Below are 17,945 nucleotides of genomic sequence, written 5' to 3'. Positions count from 1 at the left end.
ATAATATTTCGCGATATAGATTACATTCATTTAGGGGGTTTCTAAATTTTAGCATTTAGTCAATAGTCGCTCTATTCGTATTCTTCCCGTTCCTCACCTACCCCCGAAAACAACCCCTTTCCGACTTTTTATTTCCTTACTGAAATAATGCATGCGCTCTTCAATGGAGTGCTCCCCTGGAGTTCCAGAGAGCAAAATTTGGGAGAGAAGTACACTCACCCCATTTATCTCTCCAAGACCCTCCCTATCCGCATGGTGCTACATTAAAACCTCTTTGTCCAGTGGATTAGTATCCGGACTCTGAAACAGAGTGTCGTGGGTTCGAATCTCAACCATGGCATAATTTCCTTCAGCAAGAAATTGATCCACAACTGCACTCAACCCAGGTGAGGTAAATGGGTACCTGGCAGGAATTTATTCCTTGAAACGCAGCGCGAAGAACCAAGCAAGAATCATTTATATATACTCAGGCTTTATGCATCATCTTTTTTGGGGGGAGGAGGGTGAAAATGAAATCGAAAATTGAATCCACACCAACAAAGTAATTCGAATATGAAGATTTGGCACACTACCCAGGCGATGTGATGAATGGATTGAAACTATAGGGAGGGGTGGGGTAAAATGGGGCATTCGGATTGCAGGCATAAATCTGACAAAATAAGTTCTATTTTATTGTAATAATTATTTTAAATGAATAATGAACAAAATGAATAAACGGATAAATATGTTATAAACGACTGAAGGCGTGAATAAATATATGAGTGATCAAATAAATAAAAAGGAACTTCTTTCCAGCACAGCCTAAAAAGTATATTTTTAATCAATGTACTTTGTTAAGGTCGACCTGTAAATTGTATCATAAGTATTTAGGTTTAAAAACCCGGTACGGTTTATATTTAAGTACAAATCTTGAGACCATTATCATTCACCTACTGTATGTCACAATTATGAAGATCAGACCGATGAAACCGGCTCCAAAGCTATACTAGAATTATAATGTTATTTTCAATGACATAATAATGGTCGGGTTGGAGAGTTGATTTCGTTGACACGTGTATGAGTCTCAAAGCGCTGAAATTCAGCAAATAAAATAATGAAATTTACAAAACTTCAGTTGGAGCAGATATTATAGGCCTTCTTTCTAGAATTTATGTTTTGCATGCTCCAAGGCAAGCTTTGAGGTTTTCAAGATGAAATGTGTCTAAACAAATTACAATCGACATATAAACACCTCATTTGATTTTTGTTTAAATGTTTTATATCTGGTATTCAGTATTTATTACATTATATATTCAGTTTCCAGTTTTTGTAAAGGTGGCAGCACTATAAGGCTTAGCCTTTCTCGTTGCCTCCTCATTCATTCATGAATTATCTATACTTTTTTTCAAATGTTTTCCAGATTTTTATCATTGAATTATTTTACGATTTTCGCATGTAAATTGTAATCAATAACTTTGTATATATTTTGTTTTGTTCTGGTTTTTATGAATGTAAATATAAATATATCAAATCAATATAATTTAATCTAATTTGTTCACATTATTTTAACGACTGAAATACAATATTTTTATCAAAACAAGCTGCTGAAAACTGCTTATCTAAAGAAAGAGAGCCAATGGAGTAAATTAGAGAGTCAAAAGGGGCCTAAGCATTTGGATCCTAGCAGAATCTTCGTCGGAGGCAAAATGACAAACAAAGTGGAACAACTATAATATAGACCACAGACATACAACAGCAACACTAGAATGTTGTTGAATGTCTGTGGTCTAGGATCGAAAGCTTAGGCCCCCTTTGACTCTCAATATATTTTTGTGTAATCATCAAAAATCAAATTCAACTTTTATATGACTCTTCATAACAACATTTCGTTACATTATTTTGAAGGCCGTCTTTCTGCAAAGCGTTGTTGGTATCATGCATTCACAACTACTGAAAATTTTTCTAGCTCGATCGCTTCGCTCCCTTGCAGAAGTTTGAGTCACAACTATACCAACACAATTCATCGAACGAGAAACACAATATATTACGCCATAACTGTCACCACAAAAAAATAGCCCCGAATTTACGATGCCTCTAAAATGTTGATGTTTCAGCTGAATCACACCCTCCTTCGCCGCTCGGATTTGGGTTTAAGCAACTGGAATACATTATATTCAACATTTAGAACTACTAATGTATATCTTAAAATGATACTAGAGCTTCTTTAATATCATCAGACTTTATTTTTAAAAAGGAGATATTTCATGTATATTTCGAAGAAATGGTGTGTGACATGCACCAGCGGCCTTTTCATTCGTATATTATGTTGTGCATGATTATACACATCTGTTATGTTGGTTAAATCTAATTGGAACCTTAACACGTCATTAATTATTGTACATCTATCGATTTCGGTGACATTCAGCGTTTATGCCGTTCTATATATAGAGCAAAAGATCAACGCCTTGTCAAATGACAGTGTTCTTGTTGTTTTATTTATCTTTCATGTAACATTTTTAACTATTTCAGCTATATAGGGTAGTTATTTATACCACTACATGCAGCTGAGTTACTTCAAACTTTACGGCAATATACGCATACAACCATATGGGCAGGCTTATCATAACAGGGGTAGAGCGCCATATTTTGTTATGGAGCAAATTGACTTAGAAATTACGTTTCTTTTCAATTTAGTTATTGGGGTAAATTACTAAAAAATCTCGGTTTATATTTTTCTTTTTCATTTTATTTTCTCTGGACATGGTGGCTCAGTGGTAGAGCGTCCGCCTCATGAACGGGAGGTCGTGGGATCGATCCTCGGCCGAGTCATACCAAAGACTTATAAAAATGGGACCTTCTGCCTTCTTGCTAGGCGCTCAGCATTTAGATCGGAGAAGGGTAATAATAATGTTATGCAGGGCCCGCTGGTAGAGCAGTTTCCTAACTGAAGTGGCTACCCTGGGTAAATAAAACGTCATTATTATTATCATTCTTTTTTTCCACGACAGGAAAAATCATAGGAAGTCATCGCCCCTTTTGCCCCGGTTCCTGTGGAGCTGCCGCCCTGCATTTAGAAATACTTCAACCTACAATGTTCCGCATGCAAACTCATTTAATCGAATCAAATAAACACAATAAACCCGAAATCTTGCAACTACATGCATCCCAACGTAATGTGATTGTCATGACTACAACATGTTTTACGTGTGACATGATTAAAACATATATCCGTAAAATTGTCCATACAAAATTGACAGTGACTATCAATATTTCTGTCTTTCATTTAGTTATGAGAGATTATACTGGATTTGTCCCCATGATAATCATTGAGTGTATTATGTATCCGGTTCGCGGCATGTCGGATTAGGCAAAGATATTTGTCTTACAAGATGAATTCGACTTCAAAGCACCGTTCCTTTCTGGGGGCTCCCATCAACGAAGAAAAATACATTTTCACCAGGTTATGCAATCAGGTATTTAGCTAAAGCTAAATATCATTGTGTAGGCTATATACTTTTCTTTGGCATGTACGATTTATAAAAGTTTAGATGAGAAATATACATGCACGGGTGTAAATCCCGGGGGAATGGGGGATAATCCCCTACACTTTTCGGAGAGGGTATAGGGGTGGTATGTCATTCATCCCCAACACTTTTCAAGGCAGATCTGATTTTTTTTTCTTATTTGAGTTTAATGACAGGTAGTTATAATTATTGGTTTAAATCTTCTTTGTTAGAAAACAACCTGTGTTTACAAATCAGTACATGAAGTTAGGCCGAAAAGATGGAAAATGTCCTGAAACTTAAGATTTGGCCTACTTCTACTGGTGAACGTAGTCAGCTGAGGAGCTTTAAACATTAATTTTGTTAAAAATACTTTTTTTTAATTCCCTCCTCCTACACACATGGAAGGCACATGCCCTCCCCCCCAAAAAAAAAAACGGGGAAAAGGAGAAATGAGGGAGAAAGGAAGAGAAACGTAATGGGAAAGAAGAAAATATGATTCATTATGATGTTATATTATAATTATTTATGGTACATTACATAAGAAACATTTTTATCATAACTTTATGAAACATAATTTGCCCAGAGCCTACGTCTCATCACGTTTTCAAGTCAATATAAACCAAATATATTTTCGAGCACTTGAGTTATCATATATTGACATATGCTTCTTTTACATGACTCAAAAAGTGATTGCCCCATGTTAAGGTCTCCGTATATAAACATTTCCTGTCCGTGATTACGTTCGCATTTAATAGTGGATTGGTGAGATATGTCTGCTCTTCGTGAATTCCTAAAATCAGTCCTTAAAATGTCCCTTCTTCTGATCTGAATATGAAAAATTTTCAGCTCGCGCTTCGCGCTCGCATTATTTGGTTAATGAAATACCTATATGGTCCTAGTTAATTCCTACAAAGAAACCTTAGAATGCCCCACTTCAGGTCTGAATTATCTAAATTTTCAGCTCGCGCTTCGCGCTCGCAATATTTGATTGGTGAGATGCGTATGATAATCATGATTGCAATGACTACAAAGAGTGTTTCATGTGTTCAGATGTAATTTTAATAAAATCAGCAAGCGCTTGGCACTCGCATTAGATGACTATCATGACTATGGTGAGATATGCATACTCTTAATGGATTCCTAAAATATATTCCTTAAAATCTCGCTGTTTGTGGTCAAAATATACGAAAATTTCAGCTTGCGCTTCGCGCTCGCATTGTTTAGCAAGACAGGTACCTATCATGATTACATAAATTTGATTATAATGTCCCTTTTTAGGTGTGAATATAAAAAAAAATCAGCTCGCGCTTCGCGCGCTCACTTAGTGATTCAAAAAAATTGCTGGTGCCCCGAACGATGCCGTGACCCACGGAACGCTATTGTGGACATATCAATGACAATTCCTTGCATATCTACAAACATGATTGAAAAAAATGCCAAAATATTTCAGTCACCCCCCCCCCCACACCCATCAACACGGATTTACGCCAGTGGCTTACAGTTACCCACGAAGACGGTATAAATTTCAATAATGCGAGCGCGAAGCGAGAGCAATTTTTTTTTGACATTTTGACCTAAAAAATGGTCATTCCAAGCACTTTTTGTATTAATAAATGGGATAGGTATGTAACTAAACAATTAATGCGAGCGCGAAGCGTGAGAGGAAAAAAATTGAGATTTTAGACCAAAAAGTGGGACACGATATAGTTAATTGGGTATCATTAAAAATGGGATCATGAAACTTGAGCAGACAATTATTGATATTCTGATGTGAAACTGGATAATTTAAGTACATTTTAAATAAAGAACATGCAGGCTATCGCGCATGTTTTAGATTTAGACCTAGAATCTGGGCATTCTGAATACATTTGTTTAATGGAAAATTATGGAATACACGTAGACAATAGGAACTTGGCAAATCAAACAAGGTGACCACGCAACTTGAGCTTAAAAATGCTGATATGTAGAGTATAAAACGGAAATTTTACAGCTAGAGCACTTAAATTTGTTAATAAAAAAAATATAATGAAAGCTCGATGTACGAGCTAAAATATGTTTTGTATATTGACTTCAAAACTTGCTCCATATCAATCTGTTATTGAGCAAGATATGAATCTCATCGAATAGGCAATTCTGGCGCGAAGCGCAAGCAGAAGTTTTAAATAGTAAACATGAAAGATTTGTGTGTTTTTTCCAAGTCTTCCTTTAACATTGTTTCATTCACTCGTCTTCCTCCTCTTATTTTTTTCTGTCTTTCTTCTTCTTTTCCTTTTTTTCTTTTCTTCTTTCTCCCTGTTTCCTTTTTTTTGCTCTGCCAATATTTTCAGGGGGGCACCTGGGGGGCACACCAAATCTCAGGGGGGCACGTGCCCCCAGCCCCCCCCCCCCGTACCCACGCCACTGATAATGAATGGTTATAGAATGATTGTATTACAATGATGATTGATTTCACAATAACGTATGTATGCATCATTTACCTCAAAGCATGCGATTATTATTTTTTTCACTCATTTTGTAATTGTGTTTCTAATTCCCGTTTTTCATTATGTTGCAGTTTTTATGTGTATGTGTGTAATTGCTTTTATGTCTGAAAATCTGTAATTCGGCCTTTTGGCCGCGAATTATTTTTTTGTTCAATAAACCATTTTTTATTCTTTTCTTTCCTTTTTTTTCTTTTTGTCTTGGTGGCTAAAATTTCGGAGAGCCCACCCCCCCCCTCGCATTTGTGGGCTATATATACGCCACTGCACGCGGGAGAGATGATGAGATGACAAGATCTCGGATCTCGTCTATGTATACATCCTGTAGAAGATTTGATTCGATTTATTTATTTATTTCCACATTCCAGTAACAATTTTTTTCTCAGCATAACATAACAGTAAGCAAATGACATAATAAATAACATATGTACACATACATTCTAACAATCTAATTTAAATATATTTATTCCTGATACATTTTCCTTGTTTTTATCATTAAAACAAATAGCAGAAAATATATATACTATATATACATATATATGGGAGACCTCCATCTTAAGCTTAGAGCTTGAAATTGATATAGGCCTCGAAAGGAAAACCGGACAAACAGTGCAATAAAAGAGACTTATCTTTTATTGCACAAAATATTAGGAATGTTACCAAAAAAGTAGAAAGGGAAAGAACAAATCAAATGAGAAAGTTATATTCACAAATTTGATAAAAATTGCAAGTGTACGAGAGTGCAGATGCGGTGGGGTACAGGCGCGTAGCCAGGGGCGGTGGGGCGGTCGCCCCCCCCCAAAAAAAAAAGTCCCCAAGAAAGGAGAAAAGGAAAAGGGAAGGGAAGAAAGGTAGCTTTGTGGGTTTTTTCTTTTTATTCTTTATTTTTTTCTCAAAAGAGAAACTCCTTCACTCTTCTTGCTTTAAATTTATATATGAATTTTGCTTCCGCGCTACGCGCGGTAAAGTGACAATATTGAAGTTCTCCATTGTTCCCCCCCACCTTTTCTCTAACCCTGTTTTTTCACCTCAGCTATGTGCTTCTTGCCAGTTAAAGTTAAAATTGTATGCATTAGGACATGAATTTGAGTAAGGTTAGGCCGAAGTAAATAATATGAAGTTATTTTTTTTTCAATTGATCGCGCAACTTCTGGTCTGATCGGCTCCGAGCGGGTAAAATCTTTATATCAGTTTCTGCCTCACCTAAATAAAGTCAACTTCTCCCGCTTTTCAGCTCATTACTAAACAATCATAATTTTGGGGCAAACAGGTTCCCAATTTAAACAGAGGAAGGTATAAAATTCGTGTCGTATTAAATAAGAAAGTACAATATTTTTTATCAAATTGTATTAATCTTCATGTCATTTCCCTGTATACATTCATCTCCTGTCCTGTTTTGCGCCCTCAGTTTGAAATTTTGAATGACACTTAAGTTTCTTTATATTCAAAATGAAGCGCTTCAGGATAAGTCAAAAAAAATAGGCATGCTTTTTTTTATAGATAGATAATTTCAATAAATCACAGAAGTTTCAACTTTTTGCGCACTATATTCCTTGTAATGAAGTTCAATAATCTTAGAAAATCAATTGAATATCTTCCTCTACCAATCTTCTCCTCTGTTTTGCGAGTTAAAAATATGCACTGTTGCTAAATTGTTTGTAATCAAATCTGATCTTAGTATTCAATATATCTTTGAGAATACCCTTTTCTCAGGACCCTTTTTATGGCAAGAAAAATTGATAAAACGCTTTAGCTTCCGCGCTTCGCGCGGAGTTATTATCATTTTAATTTCCTCCATTGTATACCTCTTTTGTGCGTTCAAAATCACTTTTGAAAACAAGGTTCAAAATCGCAATATAGTCAACAGCATTGGAGGTACTAGAGACAAGAGAAACGGCTCCTTTTCATTTTAATTTATGAAACCCTAAAAGCTTCGCGCGGGAGGGGGAAACTCCCCCTCCCTGCACCCACCCCCTAGGGAGCGCGCTTCGCGCGCTCTGTAAGTGTTGGCACGCTTCGCGTGCATTTACCGCCCCCTCCAAAATGAAATCCTGGCTATGCGGTTGGTGGGGTATTGTATTATCGGTTGGTAAGTAACGCACAGATAATTTAGGTATTATATTATAATAGTGTATTTCTCTTCGAAACAGCTTTGAATGAATAAAGTATAGAGCATAACTTAATGTCAGGCGATAAATTATTCCATAAATCTGCACCGTAATTGAGTTGGGTGCTATTATTAGTTTTGGATTTGTCAGATGAAATTTTTCAGAGTTTCGTGTGCGATAAGAGTGGATGGTGTTGTTGATTGTGAAGATATTTTGACAAGAAGGGGGAAGTATCCCCTTTTTGTACTTGAACAAAAAGATTGCAGCTTGAAATGTATTTATACCTGATTTTTTTAAATGTTCTTAATAAAAAAAATAAAGGACTGGATCTAGCAAGATATCGTGATCCTGTAAATGTGAAGTGCTCGTTTTTGTAGCAAGAAAATCGAATTCAGTTTTGTATTTACCGCAATTACCTCAAACAATGTTGAAATATGATACGTGAGGGAGAACCAAGACATTGTAAAGAAGAAAATGATTTTTTTCTGGGGGGTAATAAGTATTTTAATTTGGAAATTATCCCAATACCTCTGGATACGGATGTGGTGATTTGGCGTTAATGATTATTCTAGGATAAGAGATGATGAGATGACATGATCTCGGATCTCGTCGATCTTGGGCCATCATCTCTTCTACATGATGTAGACATGCCAAGATCACGTCATCTCATTTTTTTCCCCAAAGAGATAAGATGTAGGCATGACGAGATGATTATCCCAAACACATTAGTTGCGAACTCCATAAAGGATGTTCAGCATTTCAGATGACGTCATGCGGGAGTTTCCCTTCGATATATCTGCGAATGTCATTGCACGGTTAACTGGGCACGAAAGTCGAAACGGTGACGGTAATGTACGTAAAATTGTAAACTGTTGTAACATGGCTAATAATCCAGCTCCAACACCAGAAAGGGCGATCTATGGTTTTGTTCTCTATCTTGGATCTATTTTAGGGTTCGGTGAGTACACGAAAGAGAATTTATTTCATATTTACAGGCCGATAAGTAAGTCATTGGATTAAATGTGTGGTCCCATGTGTTGTGTCCTGTGTCGTCTTCTTCTGTTGAGTGCAGTCTGTCTGACTCTGTCTCTGATCACTCATTCAATGAACAAGGTTATAACATAACCTTGTTCTCAGTTATATCTCCATGTGTGGCAAAATAAGGGTGGCAATGTTTGGCTTATTTTCTCTTTTTCTTTGGGGCAAATGCTTGATTTTTTTACACTGACAGTTTCCATTACACAAATATTCATACAACTTGGCTCTTATTTAAATTTGATTCTTTAAATAATTTTTTTCTTAATTAAAAATAGAGATCAAAAAATGAAAATTTTCTTGCCATATTACTTTCCACCAATAGAGGGCGTACACAAATATATGCCCAAAATTCAAGTTTTTGAGCGCTCTGCCTCTGGTGAATGAAAAAATTATTCCCAAGTTACTAATGAAAAATAAATTGCAACTGTATGGAAATTAGTAATTTTGGTCACAAAAGTGATATTTTAATGATTTTTTAAATGTGTGCTCTGTGCAACATTGGCATACCATAGTCCTTCCTCTAGATTCCCCACAGGCAGGGTGGTAGCAGTGAACAAGTGACTCTGACTTGACGGTAAAATGTACAGCGCGTCCCTAAAAAAATCCCGCTTAATTAATTCCAAAAAATGAATATTATTCTCAATCAAACTAGGAAGCTAATTTCATGTTCTAACTTCTATAAAAATTTTGTTAGTCTCAGTCTCGGTTATTCTAAAACAGTCACTTACACTTTCACAGACACTTGTAACAGTTGTGCTTAATCTTGAGACAGGAATAACCTCGTCTTGAGGACTCCATGATGATGTCTCTTTTAAATCCTTTGACATATACTTCTTCAACATTGGAGTCTTGAATCCCCTCCCATATATAAGAGACGCATGTAAACACAGATGGATTTCCCTAGGAAATCCATCTTTTTTATTAAAAATCACGTAAATGGTCGTGATTTTATTAATCCTACACCTAATGCGTAGGAAGGTTTAAAAAATAGTCAATTAAAAATTAAAATGTTAAAAAATAAAGGTTTCTTACCAGACCAATGTCGTGTAGATCCCTCGATCCAAATGTACACTGCGCAAATTCAATAGAGTCGTCCCTTGAACCGCTTACGTATGACAAACATCCGGTTAGCGATGCCGTTTTGAAGAACAATTTATAGATTAAAATTATTATTTCACAAATAATAAAATTTATTACGTGATTATGAATAATTAGTATAATACTGCTAAGTATCATTTTCAAAACTTTAATCATTCATAGACTTGAATTTTGATGAAAAAAGTTGTATTACTGGCAAAAATCAATGATTATAATTTTGGGTATTGGTCCCCTGTAAAGAGTGCAGAAATATATTTATCTATGTAAGGAGATGTGTAGTGTCCATGGAAATAACCAACTAAATAGAGACTGAAACTGGCAGTCTAATTGCAGCCTCATGTACGAAAATGAGAAATGCGATACAATATCAAAGATGTTTCCTCTGCATTTTGCAGTTTTTATCCTGCAGTCACTGTTGATATCTTGATATGCAATGAGTGCATAGCTTTTTGAACCTCTAACCTTGCATCTATTTCTAAGATCTCATAGCAAACATTTTACTAGTATTTATTCTTTTTGTACCATCAACAGGTCTTTATCTAATATGGGCATATATTCCAGTGGAGCTGCTTCATTCGCTTGGACTTACATACTGGCCACAAAAGTAATAAATTTTCTTCTTTTTGTTCATTTGTTGTTTTCAAATTTATTTCTCCTTTAGTCTTTCCTCTTTCTGTTTATTACTTCTCAAACTGACAGACATGGTTGGTACTTGCATTATACTTGTGTATGTCATACGATGTGGTATACAAAATAAAAAAATATATATTTTCACCTAAAAAAAGTTAATATAAGGAAGTGTAAACATATACCAAATACTGTACACATTGTTTAAAAATATGGAGGATAAAGTATTCATTCAGGACTTACATATTTAAGTTCTATGTTTTTGACATTTTTTTTTTCATTTAATTGAGAATTTTCAAAGTTTGATTTTTATTGTAACTCCCTTGATAGTACTGTCAACATTAGGAAATGTTGATGTTTTACATCAACATGGTTACAAAAATAATCATAGTGATAATTGTAGGTTTTTATATAGCTCTAATGTCTGGCAGTTATGATGAAGGTTTCTGAACCTGTGAGCTCTATAAACAAGTATACATGATTAAATCTAATCTCATGAACCCATAGAAATCTGATCAACCTACAAGAGACAGCCTTTAAAACGGTTGTTTTACAAAGGGTCAAGTGTGACTTTATAAAGTCATGCCTTAATGCTGACATATGTAACATGCAATGTTATTGACTAATATGCATTAATGTGTGTCCTCTTAGCACGACTTGACCAATGTGGTGGTGTGTTATATACATCATGCAGCTAAAAATGAAATTACGAATCGAAGTCACACTTAAATCTTTGGGGAACACCCTCCTGATCTGAAAGAAATTTGGATAATTATTCCACTTATGGAAAGTCTTCTTGGGCAGACTCAACTTGTTCTCTGTAAGTCTAAATTTAAATTTCAGTTTTTACTGTACGTGCCATACTAAAGATGATATTTGTTTGAAATAATTCAAGGGAGTAAAATGAGAGCCCAGCTGGTAAATTAGTCAACTATCTTTTTGTGCTTAATTTTTTTAATCAATTTTTAACTCCTTTCAGTATGGTTTTATTTGATCTATTTTCAGATACTGGGCTTTAGCACTTCCAGTCTATGTATGTGTTTTCCTGTATTTCATCTATATCTTCTATGTTGGTCATAGTTTTCTTATTACACCAGCCCCAGATTCTATGAAAACACTAACAGGTGAGTGTGTATCCACTTAGTCTTAAAGGAGATTATCTAACACCATCATGGCTAAACCCACCTGGTCTAAATGCAGATGGTTATAATAATAAAGCGGGCCCTGCTATTATTACCTGGCTAAGCTAGGCTACCTCTACAGTGCGTATCAAAAAAAGTTTACACTTTGAAAAAATCCTGTAAAATTATAGATTTGTAATATCCTGAAGATTTTTCCACATTTTAACAATGGTACAGATCCATTTAAGCAAATGACGGTACAATTGTCAAAAAATATTTCCGCTTGAGTGAGCACCACTTACTTTTGAAAATTTAGTGAAAAACGATTTGCGCAGAACTTTGAAATAGTTATTCAAATAAAAGTAGACCTTAATCATGAAGAAAACATGGAATTCAGCTAGTAAAATTGATTTGAAGATATCTTTTACCTTTTTAAATTTGTTTCCTTGCCCAAAACACATCAAAGAGAGCATTGCGCCCCACCCCACTCCCCCACACACCGAGGCCATCGAGACGATATTTGCTTTACACTGAGCTGTTATTTACATGAAATGGCTCAGGCTTGAATTTAATTTTGTTAATCATTGTCAAGCTTGGGAAACGTGTGGGAAAACAAGTATTAAATGAAAAATTAGATGTAAACCCACTTTAAATGATAAAAACTCAGTGAAAAAATGCTGGAGATGTCTGATATAAACTTTTGTTCAGATTCAGTTATGTCCTCAGATCCAGCTGGCACAAAAAGGGTAAATGTTGTGCTTACTAAGTGTTCAAATTTCAATTTGGGCGGCAAAATTGTTACAAAATGCTTGAATGTATCAGTTTTATTTCAATTGACTGAAAGTGCAAGGGAAATGTATGAGAAATGTTTCACAGGGTAAGTTTGATTTCGCCCTTTCCCCTTCACACAGCGTGAAAACGAGCATTTCTGCGCAAACAGATATCTGCGAGCTTTACAAAAATGGACAGTGCTCACTCAAGTGTAACATTCTGTCAAAATTTTTACTTTCATTGGATAGATGAGACCCAAACACAAGATTATATGTGAAAAAATTATCAAAATGTTGTATATTTTTGAGTTCCCAGGGGTTTTTCAAAGTGTAAACTTTTTTTGATACGCACTGTATATTCGGTGCACACAGCTTTTTGAGGAATTACTTCCTGCCGGTACCCATTTACCTCACCTGGGTGGAGTGCAGCACACTGGATGAATTCCTTGCTGAAGGAAATGATGCCATGGCTGGGATTTGAACCCATGACCCTCTGTTTCAAAGTCCGGAGACTAATCAGATTTAATTTCCAGATCGTCTAACAACATTATTTCACCCACTTGATCTAAAAGCAAATGGTCTAATTTTTTGGATCGTGTAACATCATTATGAAATGAAAAGAAAAAATGAAAATCCATATTTTATTGTTCAAAATAGACATGAAATGAAATACTCCAAAAATTTGCTTTGTCCAATTGACGAGGCTCTATCTCTTTAATCGTTAAACACCAAACAGGGCAGCATCAACTCCCATCTTTTAACGTCTTTTGGTCTGACGCAGCCGGGGTTTGAACTCCCGACCTCCTGGTTATGAGATGGACGCTCTAACAACTGAGCCAACACATCGGTTGGTGAGCCCCACCAGAAAATGAACATATTAAAAATATTCAAATTATGCCATCTGTTAGATATTTAATTGTCAATTCAGATGTTTGTTTCTCTGTTGTGTTGAGCATTGAATGCAGTCAATGACACTACAACTTCTTGCGAGCCCAGAGAAACAAATTGCAATGAAAGTAATATTTTATCATCTGAACTTCACAATTAAATGTCTAACAGATGGCATAACTTGAATACTTTTAAATATTTCATTTTCTGGTGGTGCTCACTGACTTTTTTTAGCACCTCTGTATAGAGTAAGTGGTGTTGGAGCAAGTGGCTATAAAATATAAATGGGCTTAAAGGTCAAGTCCACCCCAGGAAAATGTTGATTTGAATACATAGAGAAAAATCAAACTAGCATAACACTGAAAATTTCATCAAAATTGGATGTAAAATAAGAAAGTTATGACATTTTAAATTTTCGTTTATTTTTCACAAAACATTGATATGCACAACTCGGTGACATGCAAATGAGACAGTCGATGATGTCCCTCACTCACTATTTCTTTTGTTTTTTATTGTTGTCTCGCCAACCGGAGGTGAAGGCGAGACTTAGGGATCCAATGTCGTCCGTCCGTCATCTGTCCGTCGTCCGTCTGTCGTCTGTCCGTCCGTCGTCCGTCACAAATCTAACGACACATAACTCCACAACCCTAAGATACTTTTCAACCAAACTTGGACGGTAGATGGACTTAGGGGACCTGCATCTTATGCTGCAGTTGGAGGTCACATGGTAAGGTCAAATGTCATTTCAGGTCAACGTTAAAGTTTACATGCAAGACTCTTTTCTACACCTAACTCCACAACCATAAGTTACTTTTCAACCAAACTTGGATGGTAGATAGGTTTGGGGGACATGCATCTTATGCTGCAGTAGGAGGTCACATGGCTGAGGTCAAAGATCATTTTCAGGTCTACGTTAAAGTTTTACATGCAAGACTCTCTTATGACACCTAACTCCGCAACCGTAAGTCACTTTCAACTAAACTTGGTTGGTAGATGGACCTGGGGGACATACATCTTATGCTGCAGTCGGAGGTCACATGGTAAGGTGAAAGGTCATTTTCAGGTCAACGTTAAAGTTTAAATGCAACACTCTCTTATGACACCTAACTCCGCAACCGGAAGTTACTTTTCAATAAAACTTGGATGGCAGATTATTTAGGCGACCTGCATGATATGCTGCAGTCGGAGGTCACATGGTAAGGTCAAAGGTCATCTCCGGGTCAACAGTAAAGTTTACGTTCAAGGCTATTATGACAAGTGTTATTCCATCCCAGTCATTTCAAAATTAAGTTCGATACAATTCTGTTCAGTGCCCTCCCAAATCACGATATTTCTGGTTATTTTTATAATTGGGCGAGACACAAAATTGCTTTTGCCTTGTTTGAATAATATGATATTTCATTTTTTACAGATTGGACAATAAGGACCGACTTGACTGAACCATATAGTATTGAACAATGCTTATTCCACATGTTCAGGGGTGAAGGAATTGTTGTTTCACTTGAAAAGGAGGAGAAAATTAGAATATTTCATACAATAAAATACAAAGAAATAGTGAGTGGATGATGTCATCAGTCTCCTCATTTGGATACCGATCAGGATGTGCATATAACTGTTCTATGTAATTAAGCAAAATTTTAAAATGTCAAAACTTTCTTATTTTATATCCGATTTTAATGAAATTTTCAGTGTTATGTTTGTTGGATTTTTCTCTTTTTATTCAAATCAATTTTTTGTTTAGGTGGACTTGTCCTCTAATAATGGCAAGTAAGTCGACTGGGGTGGTATTCTGAAAACTGCCTTAACTTTTCTTGTAATGTGGCAAGATAACAGCTTGCTTGAAATTATTTAAAATCAGTTTTCTTTGTGAATTATATGTGACATACTAGGGAGCCGATGCCTTTGAATGTTTTTTTACAGATAAAAGGCGTTATACAAATGCTTTTCGTCATCGTCATCTTATTCTGAAAATTGTCTTATCTCGTAAAGGATGTCCCCTATTTGTCTCTAACACACCCAATATTTTATCATTAACCAATAATTCAAGTTGTCATATGCTGAGGTCAACCAATAGAAGCGTCTCTTCTTTAAAAACATTTAACACATTATTGACCCTACGTGTAATTTGCCTTGCGCTTCCGACGCTTATGCTTGTGTGCTGTTTTCTAAAGTACACGTGGCCATTTTCCCCGGCAAATTTTCTTTGAAAGGTTAGAAAGTTTGCAAATCTGTCCCTGTAATATCTCTGGAGTGTCTTCTTTTGTAAAACAAGATATTTGAGGGTTTGTATGCAGCACAAAATTATTATTGTTGACTGAGAAATATTGCATGCAATATTGAGTTACAATAGCCCCCTACCTCTGGTAAATTTGATTGCATTTTTCAAGACAGTTAACACAAAAAAAAGATAAAGAGAACTTTCAGCATACCTTTTATCTCTGTTTTGTCCTGCGCACAAAGAAATTTATGCACCGTTTTTTAACGCGAATTTTGCTCTGGCATCATTCATGGTCAGTGAAAGTTACAAGAAAAGTTATGAGAAGATAAAAGAATTGTCAGAAAACTGATTTTATTGTAACTCTGAAAAAAAGAAGAATATTTGTCTTAAAGATGATTTTCAGTATATGGCCCCTGGGATGTAGGATGAAACTAATCAGACACAGCAGATGTAGACCAAGTGACCATGTACAGAGATGGTGTTTAATTGTGATCATTGTTGCATGTGCAGCATATCGGAAGATTTACCAGTAAGCAAACTGGGTTGTTCTTTCAAATTTAAAAGTTATTACAATCCTTAATAGACCTGGATGGTTGACACACATTCTCACTGATATCACACTAAGTGGAATACATAACCACTCCCTTTTAGAATTACCCGAGGGTTTAAAGAGTCCTGAGTACTTCATCAATCTTATATTGATCCATTCGCATGCTTGCCAGAGATTTTTGATAAGCTACCTGTTAGAAGGTTGAGATCATTGAGCTTATAGTTCGTCATCAAGAATTGTCTACAAACCAACCAACTACATACCATACTCTTAAGCAATGTAGATATATTCCTGTATTGAAATGACAGATATTACTGTATGATTTCATTTTCTTGTTTCTGTTGCAGATAAATATGCCAAGGACCCGCCCAAGGTTGACCCTACCCCAGATGCTATTCCACCGATATATGATATTCACATTAGTGAGGTTAATAGACATCTATATATGAATGGGAAGCAGGAGAGATGACAAGACGATGATAGCTGAACAATTGTCTTATGTTCACAGTGAATCTGTGTTTCCTTGGGTTGGTGTCCCCACTACATCTCTGCAAGGTTCTTCATCAAGGGATAATCTTATACCCTTCTGACAGATAGAGCATTTCATCAACATTTTTTCTGACAAGTGGTTGAATCTGACAACTTTCCTTGATATTGATTAGCTGATAAACACAGTTCCTTTTGTAACTGTCAGATAAATCATCAAACAGGTCCTGTTTCTCCCTGGGTCAGCTTTGACTGACATCACAGACAAGATGTTAAGGGTTGTACCACAGTCAAACTCACTCTACACTGATTGAGTATATCATATTATTTCCAATCGGTTGGTTTAAAATCGTTTTATAGAATTATGAAGTGTGATGTCATCAATTTTTCACTTGTGCAGATCAACATTTTTATGTCATATTTTGGTAGAGCATGATGAAATACCTCCACAATCAAAATTTGTTGGAAATCAGTCCATGAGGCCCAAAATATGACCTCATCAATACTTAATTAGCCCCATTGAAGTATTGTTATAATAATAATAATATAGCGCATCTTTTCTTTGAATATATTCAACTGCGCTTATTCAATGCTCTTTTTACCTAATTCTTTGTTGACACAGCAATTTTCTTGATTAAAGAGATATGTTTTGAAATTTTAGATAGTAATGGAGAGCTGTCAGTAGGCAGGTTTTCCAGTTTGGGGGGGGGGTAGCAAGTACACGATCGCCAAGTGTGGCTTTTGTTTTGTGAGAGGGAATCTGTGGAACTTTGCAGGCTTTGACTATGTGATTAGGTTTTAAATTTGAGTAATTCTGGTAGTGTGGGGCTTGGCCGATTAATGATTTATATGCATTTAACAGAATGCAATTTGAATTAAATTTCTTGCCGTACTGGCAACCAGTAGAGCTCTTTCAGAAGAGATGTAGTGGAACTGAACTTTGACACATGATAGACAAGCCTTGCACATGAATTTTGGACTTTTTGTAACTTAGAAATAAGATTATCAGGCATTCCAACAGCAAATTAGCGTATTATTGAAATAGATGTATTATTGTCCCGGTTCTAAATGTTATG

The 17,945-nt window shown here is 35.8% G+C and overlaps 1 protein-coding gene across 1 annotated transcript; it reads left to right on the top strand.

Moving 5' to 3' along the window:
* Positions 1–8,920: 8,920 nt before the first annotated feature.
* Positions 8,921–17,585, top strand: LOC121428086 (phosphatidylinositol N-acetylglucosaminyltransferase subunit P-like). Its single transcript, XM_041624664.1, has 4 exons — positions 8,921–9,031; positions 10,741–10,813; positions 11,842–11,960; positions 16,731–17,585. Exons 1-4 carry the CDS (start codon positions 8,953–8,955, stop codon positions 16,850–16,852), a joined length of 393 nt encoding a protein of 130 aa, XP_041480598.1. The 5' UTR covers positions 8,921–8,952; the 3' UTR covers positions 16,853–17,585.
* The last annotated feature ends 360 nt before the right edge of the window (positions 17,586–17,945 follow it).

This window comes from Lytechinus variegatus, chromosome 14 (assembly GCF_018143015.1).
Source record: "Lytechinus variegatus isolate NC3 chromosome 14, Lvar_3.0, whole genome shotgun sequence".
Classification (NCBI taxonomy): domain Eukaryota; kingdom Metazoa; phylum Echinodermata; class Echinoidea; order Temnopleuroida; family Toxopneustidae; genus Lytechinus; species Lytechinus variegatus.
The sequence above is the reverse complement of the archived record's forward strand: the minus strand, read 5'-3'. Positions and strand labels throughout refer to the sequence as shown.

What these genes read in the sequence shown, in the direction of transcription:
- LOC121428086 (XM_041624664.1), top strand. Translation starts at nt 8,953, where the DNA reads ATGGCTAATAATCCAGCTCCAACACCAGAAAGGGCGATCTATGGTTTT. An exon ending in TGGATCTATTTTAGGGTTCG is followed by an intron (nt 9,032 to 10,740) that starts GTGAGTACACGA and finishes TACCATCAACAG; the next exon opens with GTCTTTATCTAATATGGGCA. An exon ending in CTTACATACTGGCCACAAAA is followed by an intron (nt 10,814 to 11,841) that starts GTAATAAATTTT and finishes ATCTATTTTCAG; the next exon opens with ATACTGGGCTTTAGCACTTC.